The sequence below is a fragment of the Rhizophagus irregularis genome, chromosome 22, assembly GCF_026210795.1.
Source record: "Rhizophagus irregularis chromosome 22, complete sequence".
Taxonomy (NCBI): Eukaryota; Fungi; Glomeromycota; class Glomeromycetes; order Glomerales; family Glomeraceae; genus Rhizophagus; species Rhizophagus irregularis.
In genome coordinates, this window is record NC_089450.1 from 643,631 (window position 1) to 662,271 (window position 18,641).

Sequence of the window (18,641 nt, forward strand, 5' to 3'; positions counted from 1 at the left end):
CAAAAATTCTAGAGAAATTTCTTCGAAGCATTTCTCACATATGGGCGTTGGATTTGTCCGCTAGAGTCCTTTGAAATCGAGTCACCCACATTTTCGGAATTGCCAGGCGTAGTACTAACAACCTCAATAGGGCTGGTTGCCTGGTCAGAAGTTTCCTTAGCAATCTCAGTAGTCTTGGACGAACTTTCTTCCTCTCCGCCTAATAATCCCAGTCTGCTCAGATAAATTGCATCAGCATCCTCACCTATGTGAGTTGGATTTTCAGAGTCTACTTGTTTAGTGGCAGTGTCTTCCGCAGTCGAGGTTGTAGGTTTGTCCATTTCTTTAAAGAGATCTTGAGTTATTAGAGTTTCGATCTCTCTGCCTTTACAAACCCAATTTGGACATATTAGCTTGGCTCTTGTTTTCGCTATATTCAAGAGACATAATTTCAAAAACATATCAGTTTATACTAGGTGTAATGAATATGATGACATTTTTCGTGTTGATGATAAAGTACTTTTTTGTAATTACTGCAATGTTTCTGTAGAATAAAAAAAATGCAATAATATCACATTATAGAAAAAAATCACATCACATATTTTATTTTATCACATCATAAAATCATTTCGGGTGATTATTCTCACATGATTATTTTATCCCGGTGCAGTACAACCTTTATTTTTTTCGTTAGCGACGATCAGAAAAAATATTATTTATTCTTATGAATAAAAATCTCTCACATATTTAAAAATTTTCACTCATTTCAGGAAAACATTAACTATTAAATGCAGTTAGTAAGTCAGTTTAACTACAAGTATTCGAAAATGCAGTAAGTCTAGGTTCATCTCCAATATCCAAGAATTTAAGGGGAGCGTGTAGTCACGTGATTTTTATTATGATCAACATGGCACAAAATTTAGGAATCCGAATCGGAAATTTTTAAGGGCGTCTCATAAATCCAGCCAGAATAGGATCACAGAATCCTACCAAAATTATAAAAAATATTTTATTTTTTTTTTTGTAATACAATATAAATTTTTTGTAACTCTCATTTCAATAAAAAACTCCAACACCGATTTTGTGCTATTTCTATGGCATTTTCGGTAATTCCTTCTATTATTACTTTACCGGACAATTGTGTAGAACTTGTACTTGTATTTACTTTTTTTAAATCAATACGAACTTTTACCAAATTTTTTATAATTAAATTGTCAAGTAAACGAGAAATATCTTCAAATCGCCGAAGAGTTTTGTTGTAATCTTGTTTGTAAATCGGTAAAGAACTGAGTTGCTTTTCTTTGATATTATTGTTATTTGCTTTAGCAAAAACATGAATAATATCGATAGGTAAAGTAAGTTGATTTCTCATTCCCAAAAATTCTGTCACAGCGATAATAACTTTCAGTAAATGAATTACATCATTTTTAATATTTTCAGATTTTGGAAGATCTTTAAAATAGTTTATGCAACAATCACATTTTGTACACCGCGGAATTTTGGAATCGGATTGCCATGAATGGTAAGCTGCAAGTTGTTGGGCACGACATTCATAAATACTCTCACAATAAGTAACCATTTCAAATATCTTCCTTTGCCCCTTGTTTAGATATTGTGTGCGTTCAAGAGATGTAGATTCATTATTATCGAAATCACTATAAAGAAAACTATTTATTAAATAAGTTTTTTATTTGTAATGAAAGAAATTCACAGTACCTTTCGCGGCCTCCTGTAATTATGGTATATACAGTTTTAATATCATTTCGGGAATAAAACAAAATGCTTTGTGCTGGATTTCCATCACGACCTGCACGTCCGGATTCTTGTATAAAATTACCTATGTAATAAAAAGAAAAAGGTAAATTTTCTTATAACTGATATTTTAACAAATAATATACAGTAAATCCTAACTTATACTAGACGGAAATGTATAATGTACAACAGTGCGAATATTAGGTGAATTTACGCCCAACCCAAAAGCATTTGTTGCTATCATGACTTTTAGTAGTCGAGATTTCCATTGAAGCATAACTTGATCTCTTTCAAAACTTTCAAGCACCTCCGTGATAAGTGCCAATTGCTGTGCCTTTTAGTTTGTCTTGCAATAAAGGTAATATTTCATTGCATATACCTGGAGAAGAACAATAAATTATGCATTGACCATCACTAATTTCATTAACAATTTTAGCTATTTCCACTAAATTTCTTTCACAGGTACTCTTTTTTTTCACTATATATTCAATTTCAGGACGGGAAAAGCATGAACTGCGAATCACATTAAAGTTTACAGAATTAATATTGAGGTTTTGACGAATTACTTCTGCATCATCTTGGGAACAAGTGGCAGTAAGAAGTAAAATGGAAGTGGATGGAAAAAACTCTTTTAAGCAGCCTAGCTTCCTCCATTCAGGCCTAATAAAATAATGTAAGAAGTTTAGATTAATATATATATATATATATATATAAAAGAAATTGTAATTCTTACCTGTAATGGTTATATTCCAGTATACAATGGGCTTCATCTATTACAAATCTAACGCCTATTTCTCCATGAACTTTTCTTAACATATTACGAAAACCTTGATTGAGCATTAGTTTTTCTGGTGTTATCAATAATATTTTGAGCATTTTACTCGCGATTTCTTGAAAAACTTTCTCTTGGTATTCCAATGATTGTCCTGTTGTTGCGTAAAGCCCTGCACATGGTATTCCAACTTTGATTAATTCGTTCTGAAGTAAAGATAAAGGCAAGTTAATATTTTTAAAATATAATCACTAAATCTTACACAATTACCACTTGATCTAAAATTAATGCTTTCAAAGGTGAAATCACTACTGTCAATCCAGAAAAAATCAAACTGGATGCTGCGTAACAAAAGGTTTTGCCACCTCCTGTTTGAATTAATGCAAAAACATCCTGACCTTGGGTATATGATTGAATAACTTCTCGTTGATATAAGCGGAATGAAGAAAATTGAAATATATGTTGAAGAATAAATTGATCTGGAGGAATTATTTGAACAGGTAATTTTGAAGTTGGTTGATATGATTCATTAATAATTCTATCATGGTATCCCATTTGAATATAATAATTACATAATTTACATAAGCCACTAGATGTGTATTTGGGAAAAGAGCGGCAACATATACATTTGACTGTAGTGGAAAAGTTTTTGATATAACAAGCAAATGAGGGTGTAAATTCTTCATATTGTTGTATTCTTTTTTGAAACTGGCGACCATAAGGTACTAATTCTTGACTAAAGTCAAAAGATTCTAATTCATTTCGTTGATTTAATATTTTTTCACCTTTTTCTTTTGTCTTTTGTGCTAACTTTTCATTATTACGTTCTCTATTTGCCTGTCTTTCTTCTTGTATCTTCCTAATATTTATTATATCATTCTCAGAATAACTCCCCACTCCTACGGTGTAAATAAATTCCAAAAGATTTGCAATTCCCTCATTGTTTTGGATTACAGCCAGAGAATAGCGAGCTGCAAATGACTTCCAATAATCAATTAATTTAGAAAGATAAACTAATTTAGTTCTATTGAATGATTCATTAGATGAAGTGCGAATTTCTGTTACTAAACCTTGGCCTTTTGGTAATTGAAAGATTGTAAGTAAAAATTGGCGGAATGCATATCGTTGATTTTCAGTATATGTAATTAGATTAGGTTCTTTCAATTCAATATCAGGATTTTCTTTGATCCAGCAAACCTCTGGCCAGCATAAAGAATGATTGCCACAAAGATGTCTAACTAATCCCTCTACTTGAACATACTTCAATTCATCTTCGCTAGGAGTATCTATTTCTTTATCAGCTTTTCTTGCACCAGCAGCATAAATGCATCCATTAAAATACTGCATTATCACTTGCTCAAAAGAACGCCACTGTACATTCTTTACTATAATAAAAATAAGGTGAATTTAGTTAATAATTAAATTCCATTTATTGAATTTATATTTTTAAACATACTGACCAATTTTGCTACGTATTAATTTTGCAACATGTTTTAAGTCAGCAAATATTTGGTTAACTATTGCTACTGTGCCGAGTGTTTTATTACTTTCCAAATCTCCATCTATTCCGATATCAAGTAGCAGATCAAATTCTTCCAAAATTGGTGTAACTTTTTGAAGAATAGCAATTAATATCGCGTGTTCCATTTGTCTGGAGCTTTTGTCATGATTGCCCTTATGTACAATAACACTCTCACCATTTTTCTTGCATTTACGCGATTTTTCAACAAAATAAAATCCAAGAATGGGTCTGTGAGGATATCCATCTAATTTTTTTGAAAAGATAAATTCTCCGCTGGCCTGATTTGCATTTCTTACATGTGACCATGACACATCAAAACTTACTGGCAGAATTTTTTCATTTATTTGCTTTATATATTCACATGTCAATCGAAGAGCTTTGTTTGCACTTTCTTCTGCCTTTTTACAAATCGGATGGAAGATTTTTTTTTGATTTTCATGGTGAGATTTTTTGGTAAGTTGCTGGGTTATTCCAAGTGTTGCTAATATCATTTCAAGTGATTGACGATTGATTCCTCCTACTAATCCACTACTTGCCACTGCTAAAGAAAAGTTTGAAGAAGTTTCATTGGAATATTCTGTATATTTCCCACAATCACATGTAATTGAAACTTTGAAAGTGAATCCTATAGAACAAACACTATATTGACGTTTAGAATCAAGCATTGTAAAGCATTGCGAACATGGTTGAGACAATACTAGTCGGAGGAATTGGTCTGTATTAATGAGCATAGTGGTACCTATATTTGATTCTTGTATTAAATTTGAAACCTTACTCTCGATATTTTCTTTATTTTCTTGTAGGTTAACAATAAAAGGATTCATTGCCTGTTCATGTTCAACTAATTTATTTTCTGTACGCTTTAATTTTTTTTTCAGATTTCTTTTTTCGTTAAGTTCTGAAGCATATTCACATACAAGTGCTTGGGTCGATTTAGGAGTCATGGGAAGACCATTAGAACTGATTAAAATACCCGAATTGATTTTTACTGTATTAGAAGTTGTTGAAGTAGATATATTATTTTCTAAATTTTCACATAAACTACTTGCTTTTCGTTTCATTTTATTTTTTATTCTATTTGTAGTTACAATCGCATTATGAGCCTGTTTAACTTGAGTGAATAAATTTGGAAACGTCATATTAATTACATTCCTGAGTTGAATCACAATTTCCAAAATATTGAGTCCTATTAAAGCAGGAATTGAAACGCGACCATCTATATTGAGATAATGAATCAATCCATGAAAAAAATTACGATGGGAGGATCTGTGTACACAATCAGTAAGAGAAATATCATCTTCATAATCTTCATACATATAAATTAAATTATTGTTGCTGTCTTTAGTAATTGCAAGTCGTAAGAGTTTTTTTTTCCAAAGAATTATTACTGTATAACCAACTAATAAAGGAACCCAAGTACTTGTAGAGTTATCTTTTGGATAATTATGTACTGTTAAAGCAAGGTATGGAGTAGTTGTTGAAGAACTAGAAGTAACAAGTTCGTTGTGTATATCCAAAGCTTCCAAAGGTACGGATTTGTCAAATACAAGCCAACTATTATTATATGGTCGCTGGTAACTTTCGAAATGCGGATTCCTTTGGCATAAAATTTGATACCATTTCCGTAAAGGCATGTCTAAATAGTAGAATAACAATAAAGTTAAAATTTGGAAAGTGTAAATAATAAATAAAAGCATAATATCGTTTTTGAAATAAAATTTGGGTAACTAAAAAATCCCGGCAAATAGGATTCTGAACTTTTATATAGCGATTCTGAACTTTTTTTGAACTTCTTTTGATATTTTCTTCTAAAATATAATATGTAAGTCTATATAAAAACTGTACCTGACGAAACTTTAGGTTCTAAAAAATGAGAAAAAGTGGTTTTTATTTTTATATTGTTTATTTGATTATCACGTTGACTTTGACGCGAAAATCTAAAACCGCAGAAAAATTTTTGACGCCGATCAATCTTATATTAAAAATCACGTGACTACACACTCCCCTTAAGTGGATTTCTCGGCTCATGTATATAAGCTAGTTGATCCGTGACATCATTACCTACAAGAGCATATTCGACCTGATCACCGGGTTCATTTTCCCAGACCGTGATTTTAGCCTGAACCCACTTGGTCCAATTATTATTGTCGCCAATAGAAACATCAAACATTCTACATGCAGAATATTGTACTGCAGGTGCTCCATAACCTTCGGCTATTTTATAATGTGTACTCCATCCCCATTTTCCACCAAGTGTCCTTCTAATATAATATGGCAAGATTGTTTGTGGTGCTCCTGTATCCACCACACATGAATACAATTTGTTGTTATATTGCACATCATAAAAATCATAAGGAAGTAAAACAATTGATCCATCACTCGGTCTTCTGACACGAACCCTGACCTTTATTTGAAAATTTTATTTAAGTTAACTTGAAACTACAGTACATGGATATATCTTTAAAAGTACTAAATTTCATAATGAAATATCCTAAATATATAATTAAGTGCATATTCAAACCTTGTAGTCGTTGCCATTGTTTACACGCTGAACTGTCACCATCTTCGCCGGTGGATTACGTGGCAGTTTTGTCTGGTCGACCGGAAGTTGGACAGCGCCAGGCATAACTTCAAGAATGTAGCTCAGACTATCATCGTCATACATCTGCCCATACTGTACTGCTCTCTGTTTGTGTACTGTCACCCACTCATTTTTATGTTCAGCAAATTCACCGTTGTCAAGTGCGTTGTAGAAAAATAAGTAATTAAGCCCAACTTCTAACCCAAACTCTTCATCGTCATTGTCGGTGATATCCATAAACGTACCCCTTCTAATGTATTCCGGCATTGAAGTGGGCCACCTGAAGTTCTTGTTCACGCGAGCTATAAATAATTACATCAAGGGCCACATATATTACTACTGTGCTATGAAAAAAAAATATAAAAAAACTATTTATTACCGAGAAACCTTTGTGCTTGACCGGGCCTTTTCTCATACACAGATAGAGTTTCAAGTGTTTCATGCTCTTTTTGAAAAGTTTTCATTACTTTAACTAAAATAAAAAGTCTAGCAAGAAATAATCGACATTAGTATAATGATTTTTGCAGAATACGTAACTATTATATTTATTCGTAAAGAAATATACCCAACAGATGGGATCAAAATGGGTGAGAGCGCGCAAATTGTCGTCACTAAGTAAGAGTTTTTAATAACGTTGGTGACGTTAAGCATGACTTTTGATTTGGAAAGAGTGTCGTTCAGTTTCTAGTATATAACGTGTGTGGGCATCAACGATCCGCTTAATAATTCAAATAGATCGACTTTTTTCGGACATCAACTGCGCATCGATCTCACATGACGAAGTTTCCGCCTATTGGCTACCAGAAGACTTCGTATTTTTCACAATGAATTACGTCGTGAATTACGTGGGGATCGATGCTACTCCTTAATTTTTAGGAATAACTATTTCCGGTTTTTCGTCATACCATACTTCAAGAAGAAAATTTTCTTCGAGTTTTTTGGCATCTTTATACCAGCTGGTGCTATGAAACCGATGCTGAGCCCCTTGCACCTCCAACCCGATTCGATATTTTTGGAAGAAGGCATCAAGCTCTAATCCATTCAAGAAAGGAGGACGATATTCGATAATAGGTTCCTCATTAAGGATTTCCTTAGCTATCTGGATACATCTAGTCTGGAATTTGCGATTTTTCTTAGCCTCTCTTTCTACCGGACCCTGCTCTAGTTTTAAAATTCTAGCATCTCTTTCTGCCTGATCCTGCTCTAGTTTTAAAATTCTAGCCTCAAGTGCTTCAAGCTTAGCTTTCTCATCAGTTTTCTTAGCCTCAAGCTCAGCGATCAACACCTCAAGATCAGATGTCATGATAGATGATATTTTCATACACGAAAGAATTATTTAATGTTACGTGGCAAATGTTCGGGACTCTCTTTTGGATAAGATTCGAAAAAAAAGAAATAACTTATACGATAATTCAGTCTATGCTTTTACCGATACTATTGGAATTCCAGGTTTAAAAGACTCCCTGCATTTGAGACGATAAGTTCGTTCTCCGTAATACTCACCATCACCCCATTCACCTTTTATTTCATCAAATATACTTCGATTCACTTTATGGTCTCCATTACATAAAGGGCAGAGTGCTGAACTATCAAGATTAAATGTATCACGGCGTTCATCACTATCGTCTAAAGATAGATAAGGAAACTTCTCTAGCACCAACCCAATGATATGTTTTCGCTTCTCTTCGGGATTTTCAGGCAAGATAGAAACCGGAAGTCCGGGTCTGTTAGATACATTTATCTGAGGCACAGGTGATGTACTCACAGCTACTGGACCGATTCTAGAGGAATTATCTGAAGAATTGACGTTAAGGCGGAGATGGGTCAATGGAATAGGTGATGTTGGAATGCTTACCTCAGCTCGCGTTGCTGAAACCGCCTCCGATGCATCGGTCTGGTCACACGAAATCTCCTCTTCAGAATCGATAATAGAGCCTTCTTGATCATCTGGTAATTCAGTGTTGGGATTATTGGAGAAATAATCAACAATAGTTTGAATCTGACTGTCAGATAGTTCTGCAATAGAATTCGCACTATATGTTTTAATATATTTAATTTTATCAATTCCTATTTTTTCGGTAAACTCATAAACCTTCCTAGCTCTACTGATGCGCTGATATAAAGTCTTTCGTTTGGTGTCAGGATTGTGTGCAAGAATAAAATCATAAATCAGTCCTTTGGCCTTTTTCGTTCCCACCTTTTCTTTGATCATGATTTCATCTATACTATTATCCAGTCCTATAATAAAATTTCTCCAGCACAAAATTTCCGCCTGATTAGCCTTTACCCTTTCATTTTCTGCAGTACATGCATTCTCATATAAGCGGTTTATATTTTGCAATACGTCTGAACTTGATAACTCTGCTAAGCAATTATTTTCCTCACGGCCCGTCAGCGAAATTTCTGTCATGTGCAAAGCACCTTCCGGCTGTTTTTTCTCGGACCTATCCATGGTAAAATCAAATACATCCTGCACGATATTTTCCACTTCTTTCTTCTTATGTGATCGAGATTCTTTGTCTACAGAAGAGGCGGAGTTTACTTTAATGAACACATCCCCAGATAAGCCCTTGGTAGATGATTCACGCAATAATTTCTTTTCCCTGTTCCTCTGCCTAATCTCATCGCTAACCTTTTTCTTGTATTCTTCATCCAAGAAAACAACTGTCTCCTTATCTTCCAAGGATTTCTGATCACATTGGTCTATAACAGATATATTAACAGCTGATACGGTTACCTCTGCTAACTCCTCTGGTATCGGTTCTTCAGGTAATGAAGTATCCATTTCCACATCCACTAACGGTTTCTCATGTTGCGTTACCGTTGGCTCTGCAACTGAATTGAAGTTAGGTGTACTGATGTTAGAAGAATTATGCGAAGTGCCTCTCGGCTCATTATGTAACTGATTCTGTTCCACTTTCGTGAGTCTATCTCTAACTTCAATATTCTCAGATTTCAACTCCTCGATTGTGGCCCTGAGTTTGGCATTTTCAGCATCACGCCTCTCGTTATATTCCTTATTCGCTCTTAGAAATTCGTTATTACTGCGCTTAAGTTCAGCTATTTCAGCATCAGACACTGACAGCTTTCTTCTAAGATTTACGTTCTCAGCCTCAAGTTCAGCGATACGCTGTTTCGATAGTTCAAGCTCAGATGGGTTAGCTTCGTTAACCGACATGATCAATAATAACTAATACATTGTATATAACTATTCAAAATAAAAAAAATATATCATGTGATTTTCCCTCACGGCCCGTAAGCGAAATTTGCCAAGAAAATTTTTTTATTAATACATGTAAAAATAAATACAAATGTTCGGGACTGTACCCATGATACATGACTATTTTTTTTGATCTAATGTCTATCCTACGGACTAACTAACCACCTGACATTTACGTGACTTGGAAATTCGCCCCTCCTTCTTTACGAAATGTCTGTAAAATACATGATTATTAATTATAATAAACTAGGATTACAAGTAATCGTAGTACAGGAATTTGTAAAATAATAAATTCTTACACAATATATCCATCTAGCAATTGAGATAATTTGAGCTGTTCCTCGTCGAAAAGCTTTCTCTTCTTTTTTGTGTCCTCCCGGCTTGCCATCCCGAAGTCAATCAGGTATAGGGCACCTTTATCGTTAATTAAGATATTTTCCTCCCGAATATCATTGTGGAGGATACCATGCTTGTGGATTGCTTCTAATCCCTTAATAGCCCTTGACTTTTGCTGTTCCGTAATTTTTTGGTCGCTCAACATAGTGCCAACAATGGTTAAGCCGATAACGAAGCTCATGCCTCCTCCATAATATCCATAACAGACCAGCTTTGGGATATACTTGCCTTGAATATCAGCTAGATCTTTGTACATCTCTACTTCCTTCTGCATTTCTTTCAGAACATACGATGGAGCCTTCGACAAGTCTACGCTCTTCAGAGCAATTGTATCACCACGAAACTCGCATAGGAGCGTTTTACCACTTCGTCCTTCACCTAGTATGCCCTTAAACTTGAAGTCCGTGAAGCTATAATCTTGTTGGTCTACAGGAGTGATAGAAAAAGATTGTTGATTCGCAGATGTGCTGGAAGCCTGATTATTTAATGAGGAGCTGGATGATGATTTTGAGTTTGATCGAAGAGTTCGTGAATTATTATCCCCTTGAGCCGGCACTAGTACTTGAGGTTTAGGAGAGTTGGGATTCTCTTTCGCCTGTCGAATTAGATAAGCATATGCCTTGAGAACTGGTGGAGATTCGGATTGTAGTGGAAGGGTTTTTGAGATCCAGAGCTTCGTGTGTTCTCGGCATAGAAACCAGTGATTATCATAGGTGGTAAGAATACCGTATCTAAGTTCGTTTCCTCCCATATAATTATAGATTTGCTGAATCACATCCTTGCCCTTACTTGTATTATAAAACTCGGGAAATGTCTGTTCCCCCATATCTTCTAAAACATGTTTTCTTTTAGCCTCCATCACCAAGATCAATGAACCTATGAGATGACAGTTGAAGTCTGGTATGCCGGGAGTGTCAGTAGGTCGCCTTGAATATACGTAGTCTGGTCCTGTAAGATCATTCAATATCATACAAATATTAACATTTATGGCATTACGAACATCCTCTTCATCGACCACAGCAAATTTATCATTAAATCTCGGCCTCTCGAATATCGGCTGTTGGTCGAAGCGGAATTGATTCACTTTATCGAAAAAGTCCCCCCAAAGCTGTACACTTGCCGGCGGGTCACCTACAGCCTTAGTAGTGGTATTCGAGGTAACGCAGTCCGTAGAATATGTTATGGGTGGCGGAATACACGACAACGCCTCTTCCAAGCTGAGAACTGGAAACGAATGCGTGTTAATATTATGAGGGCAAATGACGAAAATTACAGACCTTACCAGACCTCCAGACACTTACGGGGTAATTTTACAATAACATGGATATGTTCTTCGAGAGGTGAGTCTGGGAAATATTTCGAAATCTTTCTTATTGCCAACAGCTCGTCACTGTCCTGGAGTATTAGATTTCTTAATTGATCGTCCTGATCGCCAGGGATCGACACCTTCCATAGCTTGAGCCTGTCTGCAGGAAAATTGTCGAACTCTGGTGCTTTTTCCGCCTTAATAGCTTTCTTGAGTTCGCTAATAGGTTCGTCTCTACTTATTTTAACAGAGAAAGCGTTCGCGGTTGTATTTCCTTTAACAAGACAGAATAAAGTGATAGACATATTTCCGACTTATATAGTATTTTTTGCGAAATGTTATTGGCTCAAAGTGCGGTATATGAGGACAAGAGTAAAAAGAATTTATTTGCGAAAAAAATACTGAGGCCTAGTATATGTGAGAAATTATTCTGTTTCACAGACCTGCCGTATGATCAGCAATTGCATGGTGCAACGAACGCCTAATCACTGCGCCTCCCTAACCGTGAAGACTCTTCTCGCTTATCACCTGATATAGTGCTACTTTTTATATAGGCTAGATTGGTTCGGATAAAAATGTAGTCCTGGACCGCATCATTACACGTGACCCATTTCTCATGTACAGTACAATAATAATACTTTATTTATGGAATAAAAGAAATAAAAAAAACGTTGCCGGAAGGGTCCTAGAGGGACCAAGCCGACCTACAATACATAAAATTGCGAATATACCGCTACATGATGCTCTATAATATTTAAATTTCTACAATAATATGAATTTTATCGTTAGGAGGTTGCTGGGGAAAATGCCTAGAAATTAATTGATATGGGAACATTTCTTCTCCACGTTGGCCTTGCCTATTATTATATTGGCTAATTTGATCACTAATAGTTATAATCACTCCTGAATCGATCTTGCGAAGAATAAAGTTGGTAGGAAGAATATTTTCAAATAATGATGGCCACCTTTCCTTAATCATAGGTCTTAACTGATCGACCGTCTCGTTGGTAGAGATCTTAAGCGTAGTAATACTATGTCTTGTTACACTTTCGGGCTCGGCGCTGGGGATAACAAGGCAATTAAGAGTTAAAGTATTGGCCATTGTCTGGTTCCTATTTCCAAGGACTCATGGTTAGAAAAACTCGCTCCCATACATACATAACTTCTAGCATAAACATACCTTATTTTGCGTTAGCTACGCTAGTGAAACTATTTTCTCTGGGAAAGTTTTTTGCGGAAAGTTGGCTGAACTTCCACATACCTCTACATGCTTTATATATGCCTGGGAAAAAGTTAAGGAGGCATGAGGCGTAATTAGTATTGTCGTATGATGCCAAGAGCTCTATGAAAGCACATGTAAACGGAATCCTCTTACCTTTTCACATGGAGATCTACCGGAGAGACATAGTTGGCTTTACGCCTGCTGATCTCGGAATTGCGACTCCACTAGCCTTTCATAACATATGCTTTTGTCAGCACTATTTACTTTTAGAGTTGGTCCTGTGTTGCATGTAGACCTCCTTTCACATTTTTCTCATGATTGTTCGGGAAAAAATAAAGGTTAATATGTTTTTTTGATATATATGCGAAAATTAATATGTCGCACAGGCCCTGTCTGGTGATCGGCTATTACATCATTGCGCAGAAATCTGTGCTAAGTCTTCCGAGCTAATGATCAGCACATAGATCTTCAAATATAACTACTGTATCATTGCTCCGGACTGGCTGGCTTTGAAGAACAATCATCTTTTTGCGCAAACTCTAGCTCCTGTGCCAATCTATCCAATGTTAATTTAAGACCAATTATATATGCTTCTTGTCGAAATTCAGGTGCAACCCCTGCTAGAAACACCTTTTTAATATTTTTATTCGCATCTTCTATAATATCATCTAAACTTTCCATATTGTGTAATTTGATAGTAAACCCCTACTTTGTTATAGGAGCCTATATCCTTAATTGAAAAAATAATATTAATGTATGCAAGTGGCTTCCCTACCCGCTTGCTCATATACCCAGAAAAAAATATATAATATTCATGTTAATGCTGTAACTTGTCTTCCCTGTATATATTCACCATTCACTAGTCTAGCTTATAAAAAGCTTTGCCAGAAGACAGTTAGATTGACATTGCTCTGAGCATTTGTTCTATTTCTTCATCTGATCTTTCACGATTCTCCTCTTTAGCTATATGATAATAAAGCTCATATAATTCCTCTAGGCTGGCACACAAATCTTTGTCTGCATACCTACTTCGATAATTTTCTAGCCTTAAATTGTATGCCTCTTCGCTAGGGAACATCTTGATTGCAACTGTCTTAATATAGTCATTCGGATTCTTTTCAGCTCGTAATTTCTTTAGATATTCTCCATAATTTTTTGCAAGATTATCATATCTTTTCCCCTTTCGCAATGCAGTTTTTATGACTTTGATTTGCGCAAGTTCTATATCCTTATGATCAACCATGTCTGTATTGTTTCTACTATAACGATAGAAAAACTTTAATTAATAAAATTATATTCTTTGATAATTTTTTACCCGGAAAAAATATTTGTTATAAAGCATCTATTCCTTGACACGAAGTCTAACTTTCATAGCCCTTTCTTCTGCTTCCTCAGGAGCTATTTCGGATGCCACCAGGCGTTTATATAGTCCAATTCGCCAATGACCATATGGGAGAGTTCGAATTCCATCAAGTAAGATCCAGCGCTTGTTATCATATGGATTTAACCCTATCTTATTTACCCTCTCCAGATATATTTGATGATCATAACTGCGGAGACCATACATATCATGTCGGGTTAACTTCTTAGTCCTGAGACATTCTAGAAATTTGTCATGTCGAAGCTCCTTTTTAACCACGCATTTCTTAACACCCTTAGCCTTCTGGATGCCATGCTTTTTCTCCCAATACTTTACACCTTGAGATTTTCTAAATTCTTCCTCTTCTAACTCTTTCTCAAAATCTGCATCTGTTTCAGGAGTTTTAGGATCATGGCCTGCTGGAAGGACTGAATACATCTTTGGCTTTAAACATACTGATTCACCTATTGGATTCCCTTTTGTCTCATCCTTCATTAGAAATAAGTCTCCTGAATAGTTAAGATCGAAAATGTCTGGTCTTTCTGCTCGATCTTTATAGATATCCTCAGTTTCTATCCACATGATGAGCGAGTCTGTATCTGTATAAAGTAGACGGGCTTTATCTTCATAGCGAGGCTTTATGTAACCATACCAAAAGTTATACATCATGGCCTTGCTAATGTCGAGAATTGCCTGCCCCACATAAATTGGTTTATTTAGAGTTACTGTTCCTTTTAACATGTGGACTGCTGTGATGCCCCCTTCGAATGCTTTAAAGCCTACAAATAATGGTGAACTTGCTAGGCGCCTGATTTTTTTATCCTCTTCTGTTCGGAGTAGCTCTACTCTCATATGTTTACAGACATTCTCCATCTGTTTACCGAATACTGCATTATTTTTTAGCTTATAATACATTACCCCGAACTCATCTCCATTGGCTTTTGCTATTTTGCGTTTACGAATATTTTCCTCAATATATTCTTTCATCCATGGAGACTGCTGGAATTTGAGAGCGCCGTGGATCTTTGTAACCTTTACCCCAAATTTCATATATAGCTGGAGTGCACGATAATGGACCACGTAGTTCTTTTTGGGATAAAGGGTTTGGATGAGCTTTTCACCTGTTGTATATTTTCCACCCCCAACTGCTTTATCATGTACTAATCTTTCATTATATGGACTTAACCAGTTTTCAGGTACTATTTGCTTTTCTGGTGCCAGAGAGTAGTCTGCAAAGAAGTTATGTAAGTGCGCCGGAACTTCTAAGTCTACTTCAGGCATATAGCCTATTTCTGCATCAGGCGCAATAGTTTGAATATCTGGTACCTCTTCTGGACCTACCTTGCCTATGATCTCTGTTGGCATATATTGTGTCATTGCACCTGAATATAAAGCATTCATATCCTCATATAATATCCAAGTTGTAGGTTTACTAGAATCGTAATCTGGACATTTCAGATTATTAGCTTTGGCATATCGGTGACTTGCCATTGTCATACCGCCTCGAATACCTTTCTCAACCATCAGATACTCATCTATATCCGTCATAAGCTTGAGTTCAGCTCCACTACTCTTGTATAAAGAATCATTGAACATTCCAGGTGCTGAGACGTAATGAGAGGGGTCTAAACTATCATCTTGCAAACACATAATAGTATAATTCATGAACACATCGGCAAGTAACAGTACATCTGTCTCAAGATAAAGATCATGGTATTCTCTGAAACTTTTCATCTCAAATGTCTGCCATACTTTTTGAGCGTGTTCATAGTCCTCCTTACTGATATTTTGCTGACTGAGAAGCGAATAGAAATCCTTTCTAGGCGGGAGGCTTGTTCTGTCGAATTTTTCCCATGCATTTGTCCAGTCATATGGGAATACTCCTTTTCGGAAAAGAAGCTTGATCTTATCCATTGAGTAGCCTTTCTCTGTGAAATGCTTAACAGTTAGGGGAAACTTTTCTGGGTTTTCTCCTAGACATGCTACTAACTTATCTAAACCCATTGCCATATGCTGAAAACTATCAAGAAATCGGAGCTGTCCTACGTCCATTGCTTTATATTTGCCGATATTTTCAGGGATACAATTTAGCTTATCGGCCGTAAACTTGCTCACAACTTTCATAAGTGGATGAGAGTCATACCCCCAGAAATTATGACAGATTAGGGGCACTTTAGTTTCGAAAGAACCTATGCGCAACTTTTTATTACAAGAGTCATGAGCTGGGCCTCGGTAGTTTCCATTTATATGATCATGATCTTTTACTTTTCGATTAAGTGCACTTAAAGCTTCTTTGTATTCTTTCTGTATCTTTTTCTTTTCTGGATGATCTTCCTCCATGCTTGCTTCCCATTCATTAGCTTCTAATAATTTCTGCTTTGCTTCTTCGAATTTTTGCAATACTTCTTGTGATGGCTTGATAAAAGGTTTCTTGCAAATCCAGCATTCGGTTGCTTCTTTATATGCCTCCAGGTCACCTGGTGCCATGATCATTTCTGCAGGCGCTGATAAGTCCTCCTGTATATTTGCCAGCTCCTCCTCGATTTTTGTAACGAATCCTTCAAGTGCATCTGGGCCTCTGTATAAATCATGACTCATAACCTCATAATTAAGCGAACTGTCCATACGAACAACCACATAGCAATAGCCACATGGCCTATGCTTCTGTATTCTTTCAGTATGGGTTAGTTTTGTTTTTTCTTCTGGGGTTAGCTTTTCGGTTAACATTTCTAGATCCCAGAAAATACGATATGGATTTGGTTGCATGCATTTATGATTATAGAAAGCTTTGGACACTCCTATTCTTCACCGGCATTTGCGGGCGCTGAGGGCATTATTTAAACCCTTGCATTTTGGCAAATGTTCATTGTATCTTATCTCTGAAGAGTATACATGAAGACAATAACGGCAGAGGTATTTTCGCCCTTTATGTTTGCTATGATTGTATACTAGCTTATGTAAATCTTTGATAATACAGTAATGGCTTCTATCATCTTCTGTAATTACTAGAAGATTTATTTGCTTGTATTTATCTCCTCTTCTTTCTGTAACATAGCGAAAGTTAAGACATTTGTTTTGGTTGTGCCATTTATAGACACATAGACTGATTTCAGGGTTATTTCCTTCAAACTTTTCATAAACTGGTGTTGAGACTGGTACTGGAATTGGGATGTCTTCCATATTAAGTTCCTCCACGAAATTTCCATATAGCCGATTCGGATTTCTTTCTGGATGAACTTTAACTGGATGCAAAGCTCCTAGAACACTCCACCCAAAACACCAGTCATCATTATTTTGAATATTTATAATTCCATTATTATGTTTTGGCAAAGTTTCTGGCAAAGGTATATAGGCAGTAAGACCAATCGGATCGAAATCAGCTATCTCTATACTAAATTCTTCTATATATTCTGGGTAAGCATCAGACATTTGGTATATTAGTTAGCTCTAACCGTCGCGCTATTACTTGCTTATAAAATTTTTTCTTTAATTAATTATTTCCTATTCTTTTCAATTTCCGATCATATAGTTGTCACCTAAGGCGGTATTTGCAGGCTTGCCAAAATGGTTTTAGCTACCCTTCTTTCTTCGTATATCATTTACTTCGCGCTCACGGCCTGCTTATGCAGATTTGAGTTATGTTTTCTCACCCGCAGATCGATCAAGGAAACTGAAGCATTAACTAATTATTAATTAATCTTTCGAAATTTAGTGATAAAAAATAGGATGATCGCTGAATATTCTGCCCATTTCTCTGCAATACTGGAAAGGCTTGTAATAACCCTTGCATTCGCCCAGAAGGTTGCCGATTTCATAGAAAATCAAAAAAACGGATACCATGCTCTGACTGCGGGAAGCCTACCACTTCTTCTTGTGGCCGATGCCCGTTACATATCAGAGGTTATTATGTTACCCAGTACTATGACAGATTGCGGACTAAAGCTTTAAACCTGGAATATACTAAGGGTATAATAGGAATGTAATGTATTCTCGTTAGATTTATTTAGATCATGATTTTTATGTGCTCTAGCTTGCCAGAATTATTTACTGATATGTGATTTTTTCGTTAGACTTATAAATTCCCCCAGCAGGGCGGAAACATTAGACAAATAAATAATGTATTAGATAAGGAGTTAGCCTGTACGAAGCCAATTCCTGATATATATTTTTTCGTTAGATTAATAAATTCCTGGCAAGGCGGACAGACTTATTTTTCAGAAGCTGATTTGCTATTCGGTTATCTAGACTCCACTGAACCTGTTCTCAGCTTTGGAAAAGTTGGGACAAAAATCTCGTTAGATTTATTTAGCAATTATGCTATTTAATGAGCTAGCTTGTATAGGAGGTATTCTTGTATATAGAAAAGTTCGTTAGATTTAAAAAGTCACATGATTTTTCGTTAGACTTATTTTCGTTAGACTTATTTATTAAATATGCTAATTGATGCGCTAGCCTGCATTAAACCCGTTCTTAATTAAGTAAAAGTTTGGACAAAAATCTCGTTAGACTTATTTTTTTCGTCAGACTTATT

The 18,641-nt window shown here is 35.7% G+C and overlaps 11 protein-coding genes across 14 annotated transcripts; 1 reads left to right on the forward strand and 10 right to left on the reverse strand.

The window, feature by feature from the left end:
- Positions 1–8: 8 nt before the first annotated feature.
- Positions 9–320, reverse strand: OCT59_014390 (uncharacterized protein; the record flags this gene model as incomplete). Its single annotated transcript, XM_025325873.2, has 1 exon — positions 9–320. The coding sequence occupies one exon, from the start codon at positions 318–320 to the stop codon at positions 9–11; it is 312 nt and encodes a 103-aa protein (XP_025178983.2).
- Positions 321–1,030: 710 nt separating this feature from the next.
- Positions 1,031–1,975, reverse strand: OCT59_014391 (uncharacterized protein; the record flags this gene model as incomplete). The annotated part of the gene is made up of 3 exons (XM_066149982.1): positions 1,031–1,634; positions 1,696–1,816; positions 1,891–1,975. The coding sequence occupies 3 exons, from the start codon at positions 1,973–1,975 to the stop codon at positions 1,031–1,033; spliced, it is 810 nt and encodes a 269-aa protein (XP_066002200.1).
- Positions 1,976–2,030: 55 nt separating this feature from the next.
- Positions 2,031–7,315, reverse strand: OCT59_014392 (uncharacterized protein; the record flags this gene model as incomplete). The annotated part of the gene is made up of 8 exons (XM_066149983.1): positions 7,172–7,315; positions 6,986–7,092; positions 6,087–6,908; positions 5,871–5,888; positions 3,964–5,661; positions 2,774–3,888; positions 2,465–2,709; positions 2,031–2,391 (listed from the first exon to the last, which is right to left on the reverse strand). Exons 3-8 carry the CDS (start codon positions 6,193–6,195, stop codon positions 2,031–2,033), a joined length of 3,546 nt encoding a protein of 1,181 aa, XP_066002201.1. The 5' UTR covers positions 6,196–6,908; positions 6,986–7,092; positions 7,172–7,315.
- Positions 7,316–7,471: 156 nt separating this feature from the next.
- OCT59_014393 (uncharacterized protein) lies at positions 7,472–7,909 on the reverse strand (the record flags this gene model as incomplete). The annotated part of the gene is made up of 1 exon (XM_025325872.1): positions 7,472–7,909. The coding sequence occupies one exon, from the start codon at positions 7,907–7,909 to the stop codon at positions 7,472–7,474; it is 438 nt and encodes a 145-aa protein (XP_025178979.1).
- Positions 7,910–8,023: 114 nt separating this feature from the next.
- Positions 8,024–8,818, reverse strand: OCT59_014394 (uncharacterized protein; the record flags this gene model as incomplete). The annotated part of the gene is made up of 1 exon (XM_025317070.2): positions 8,024–8,818. One exon carries the CDS (start codon positions 8,816–8,818, stop codon positions 8,024–8,026), a length of 795 nt encoding a protein of 264 aa, XP_025178978.2.
- Positions 8,819–8,913: 95 nt separating this feature from the next.
- Positions 8,914–9,585, forward strand: OCT59_014395 (uncharacterized protein; the record flags this gene model as incomplete). The annotated part of the gene is made up of 6 exons (XM_066149984.1): positions 8,914–8,932; positions 8,976–9,059; positions 9,133–9,179; positions 9,264–9,272; positions 9,331–9,375; positions 9,559–9,585. 6 exons carry the CDS (start codon positions 8,914–8,916, stop codon positions 9,583–9,585), a joined length of 231 nt encoding a protein of 76 aa, XP_066002202.1.
- A 286-nt stretch (positions 9,586–9,871) lies between these two features.
- On the reverse strand, positions 9,872–11,896 carry OCT59_014396 (uncharacterized protein). 3 transcript variants are annotated; one of them, XM_066149985.1, is made up of 3 exons: positions 11,505–11,814; positions 10,126–11,446; positions 9,872–10,040 (listed from the first exon to the last, which is right to left on the reverse strand). In XM_066149985.1, the coding sequence occupies exons 2-3, from the start codon at positions 11,190–11,192 to the stop codon at positions 9,980–9,982; spliced, it is 1,128 nt and encodes a 375-aa protein (XP_066002203.1). In that variant the 5' UTR covers positions 11,193–11,446; positions 11,505–11,814; the 3' UTR covers positions 9,872–9,979. The 3 variants fall into 3 exon arrangements, with proteins under 3 accessions (XP_066002203.1, XP_025178976.2, XP_066002204.1); XM_025317068.2 differs by having other exon boundaries at positions 9,873–10,040; positions 11,524–11,896; XM_066149986.1 differs by having other exon boundaries at positions 9,873–10,040; positions 10,128–11,446.
- A 386-nt stretch (positions 11,897–12,282) lies between these two features.
- Positions 12,283–12,507, reverse strand: OCT59_014397 (uncharacterized protein; the record flags this gene model as incomplete). The annotated part of the gene is made up of 1 exon (XM_025310762.2): positions 12,283–12,507. One exon carries the CDS (start codon positions 12,505–12,507, stop codon positions 12,283–12,285), a length of 225 nt encoding a protein of 74 aa, XP_025178975.2.
- A 100-nt stretch (positions 12,508–12,607) lies between these two features.
- OCT59_014398 (uncharacterized protein) lies at positions 12,608–13,431 on the reverse strand (the record flags this gene model as incomplete). The annotated part of the gene is made up of 5 exons (XM_066149987.1): positions 12,608–12,640; positions 12,709–12,723; positions 12,790–12,810; positions 12,904–12,919; positions 13,289–13,431. The coding sequence occupies 5 exons, from the start codon at positions 13,429–13,431 to the stop codon at positions 12,608–12,610; spliced, it is 228 nt and encodes a 75-aa protein (XP_066002205.1).
- A 214-nt stretch (positions 13,432–13,645) lies between these two features.
- Positions 13,646–13,993, reverse strand: OCT59_014399 (uncharacterized protein; the record flags this gene model as incomplete). The annotated part of the gene is made up of 1 exon (XM_025331989.2): positions 13,646–13,993. The coding sequence occupies one exon, from the start codon at positions 13,991–13,993 to the stop codon at positions 13,646–13,648; it is 348 nt and encodes a 115-aa protein (XP_025178973.2).
- Positions 13,994–14,092: 99 nt separating this feature from the next.
- OCT59_014400 (uncharacterized protein) lies at positions 14,093–16,876 on the reverse strand (the record flags this gene model as incomplete). Of its 2 annotated transcripts, XM_066149989.1 has the most annotated exons (3): positions 14,093–14,619; positions 15,232–15,682; positions 16,055–16,876. In XM_066149989.1, the coding sequence occupies 3 exons, from the start codon at positions 16,874–16,876 to the stop codon at positions 14,093–14,095; spliced, it is 1,800 nt and encodes a 599-aa protein (XP_066002207.1). The 2 variants fall into 2 exon arrangements, with proteins under 2 accessions (XP_066002207.1, XP_066002206.1); XM_066149988.1 differs by lacking the exons at positions 15,232–15,682; positions 16,055–16,876 and having other exon boundaries at positions 14,093–14,548.
- Between the last annotated feature and the right edge of the window lie 1,765 nt (positions 16,877–18,641).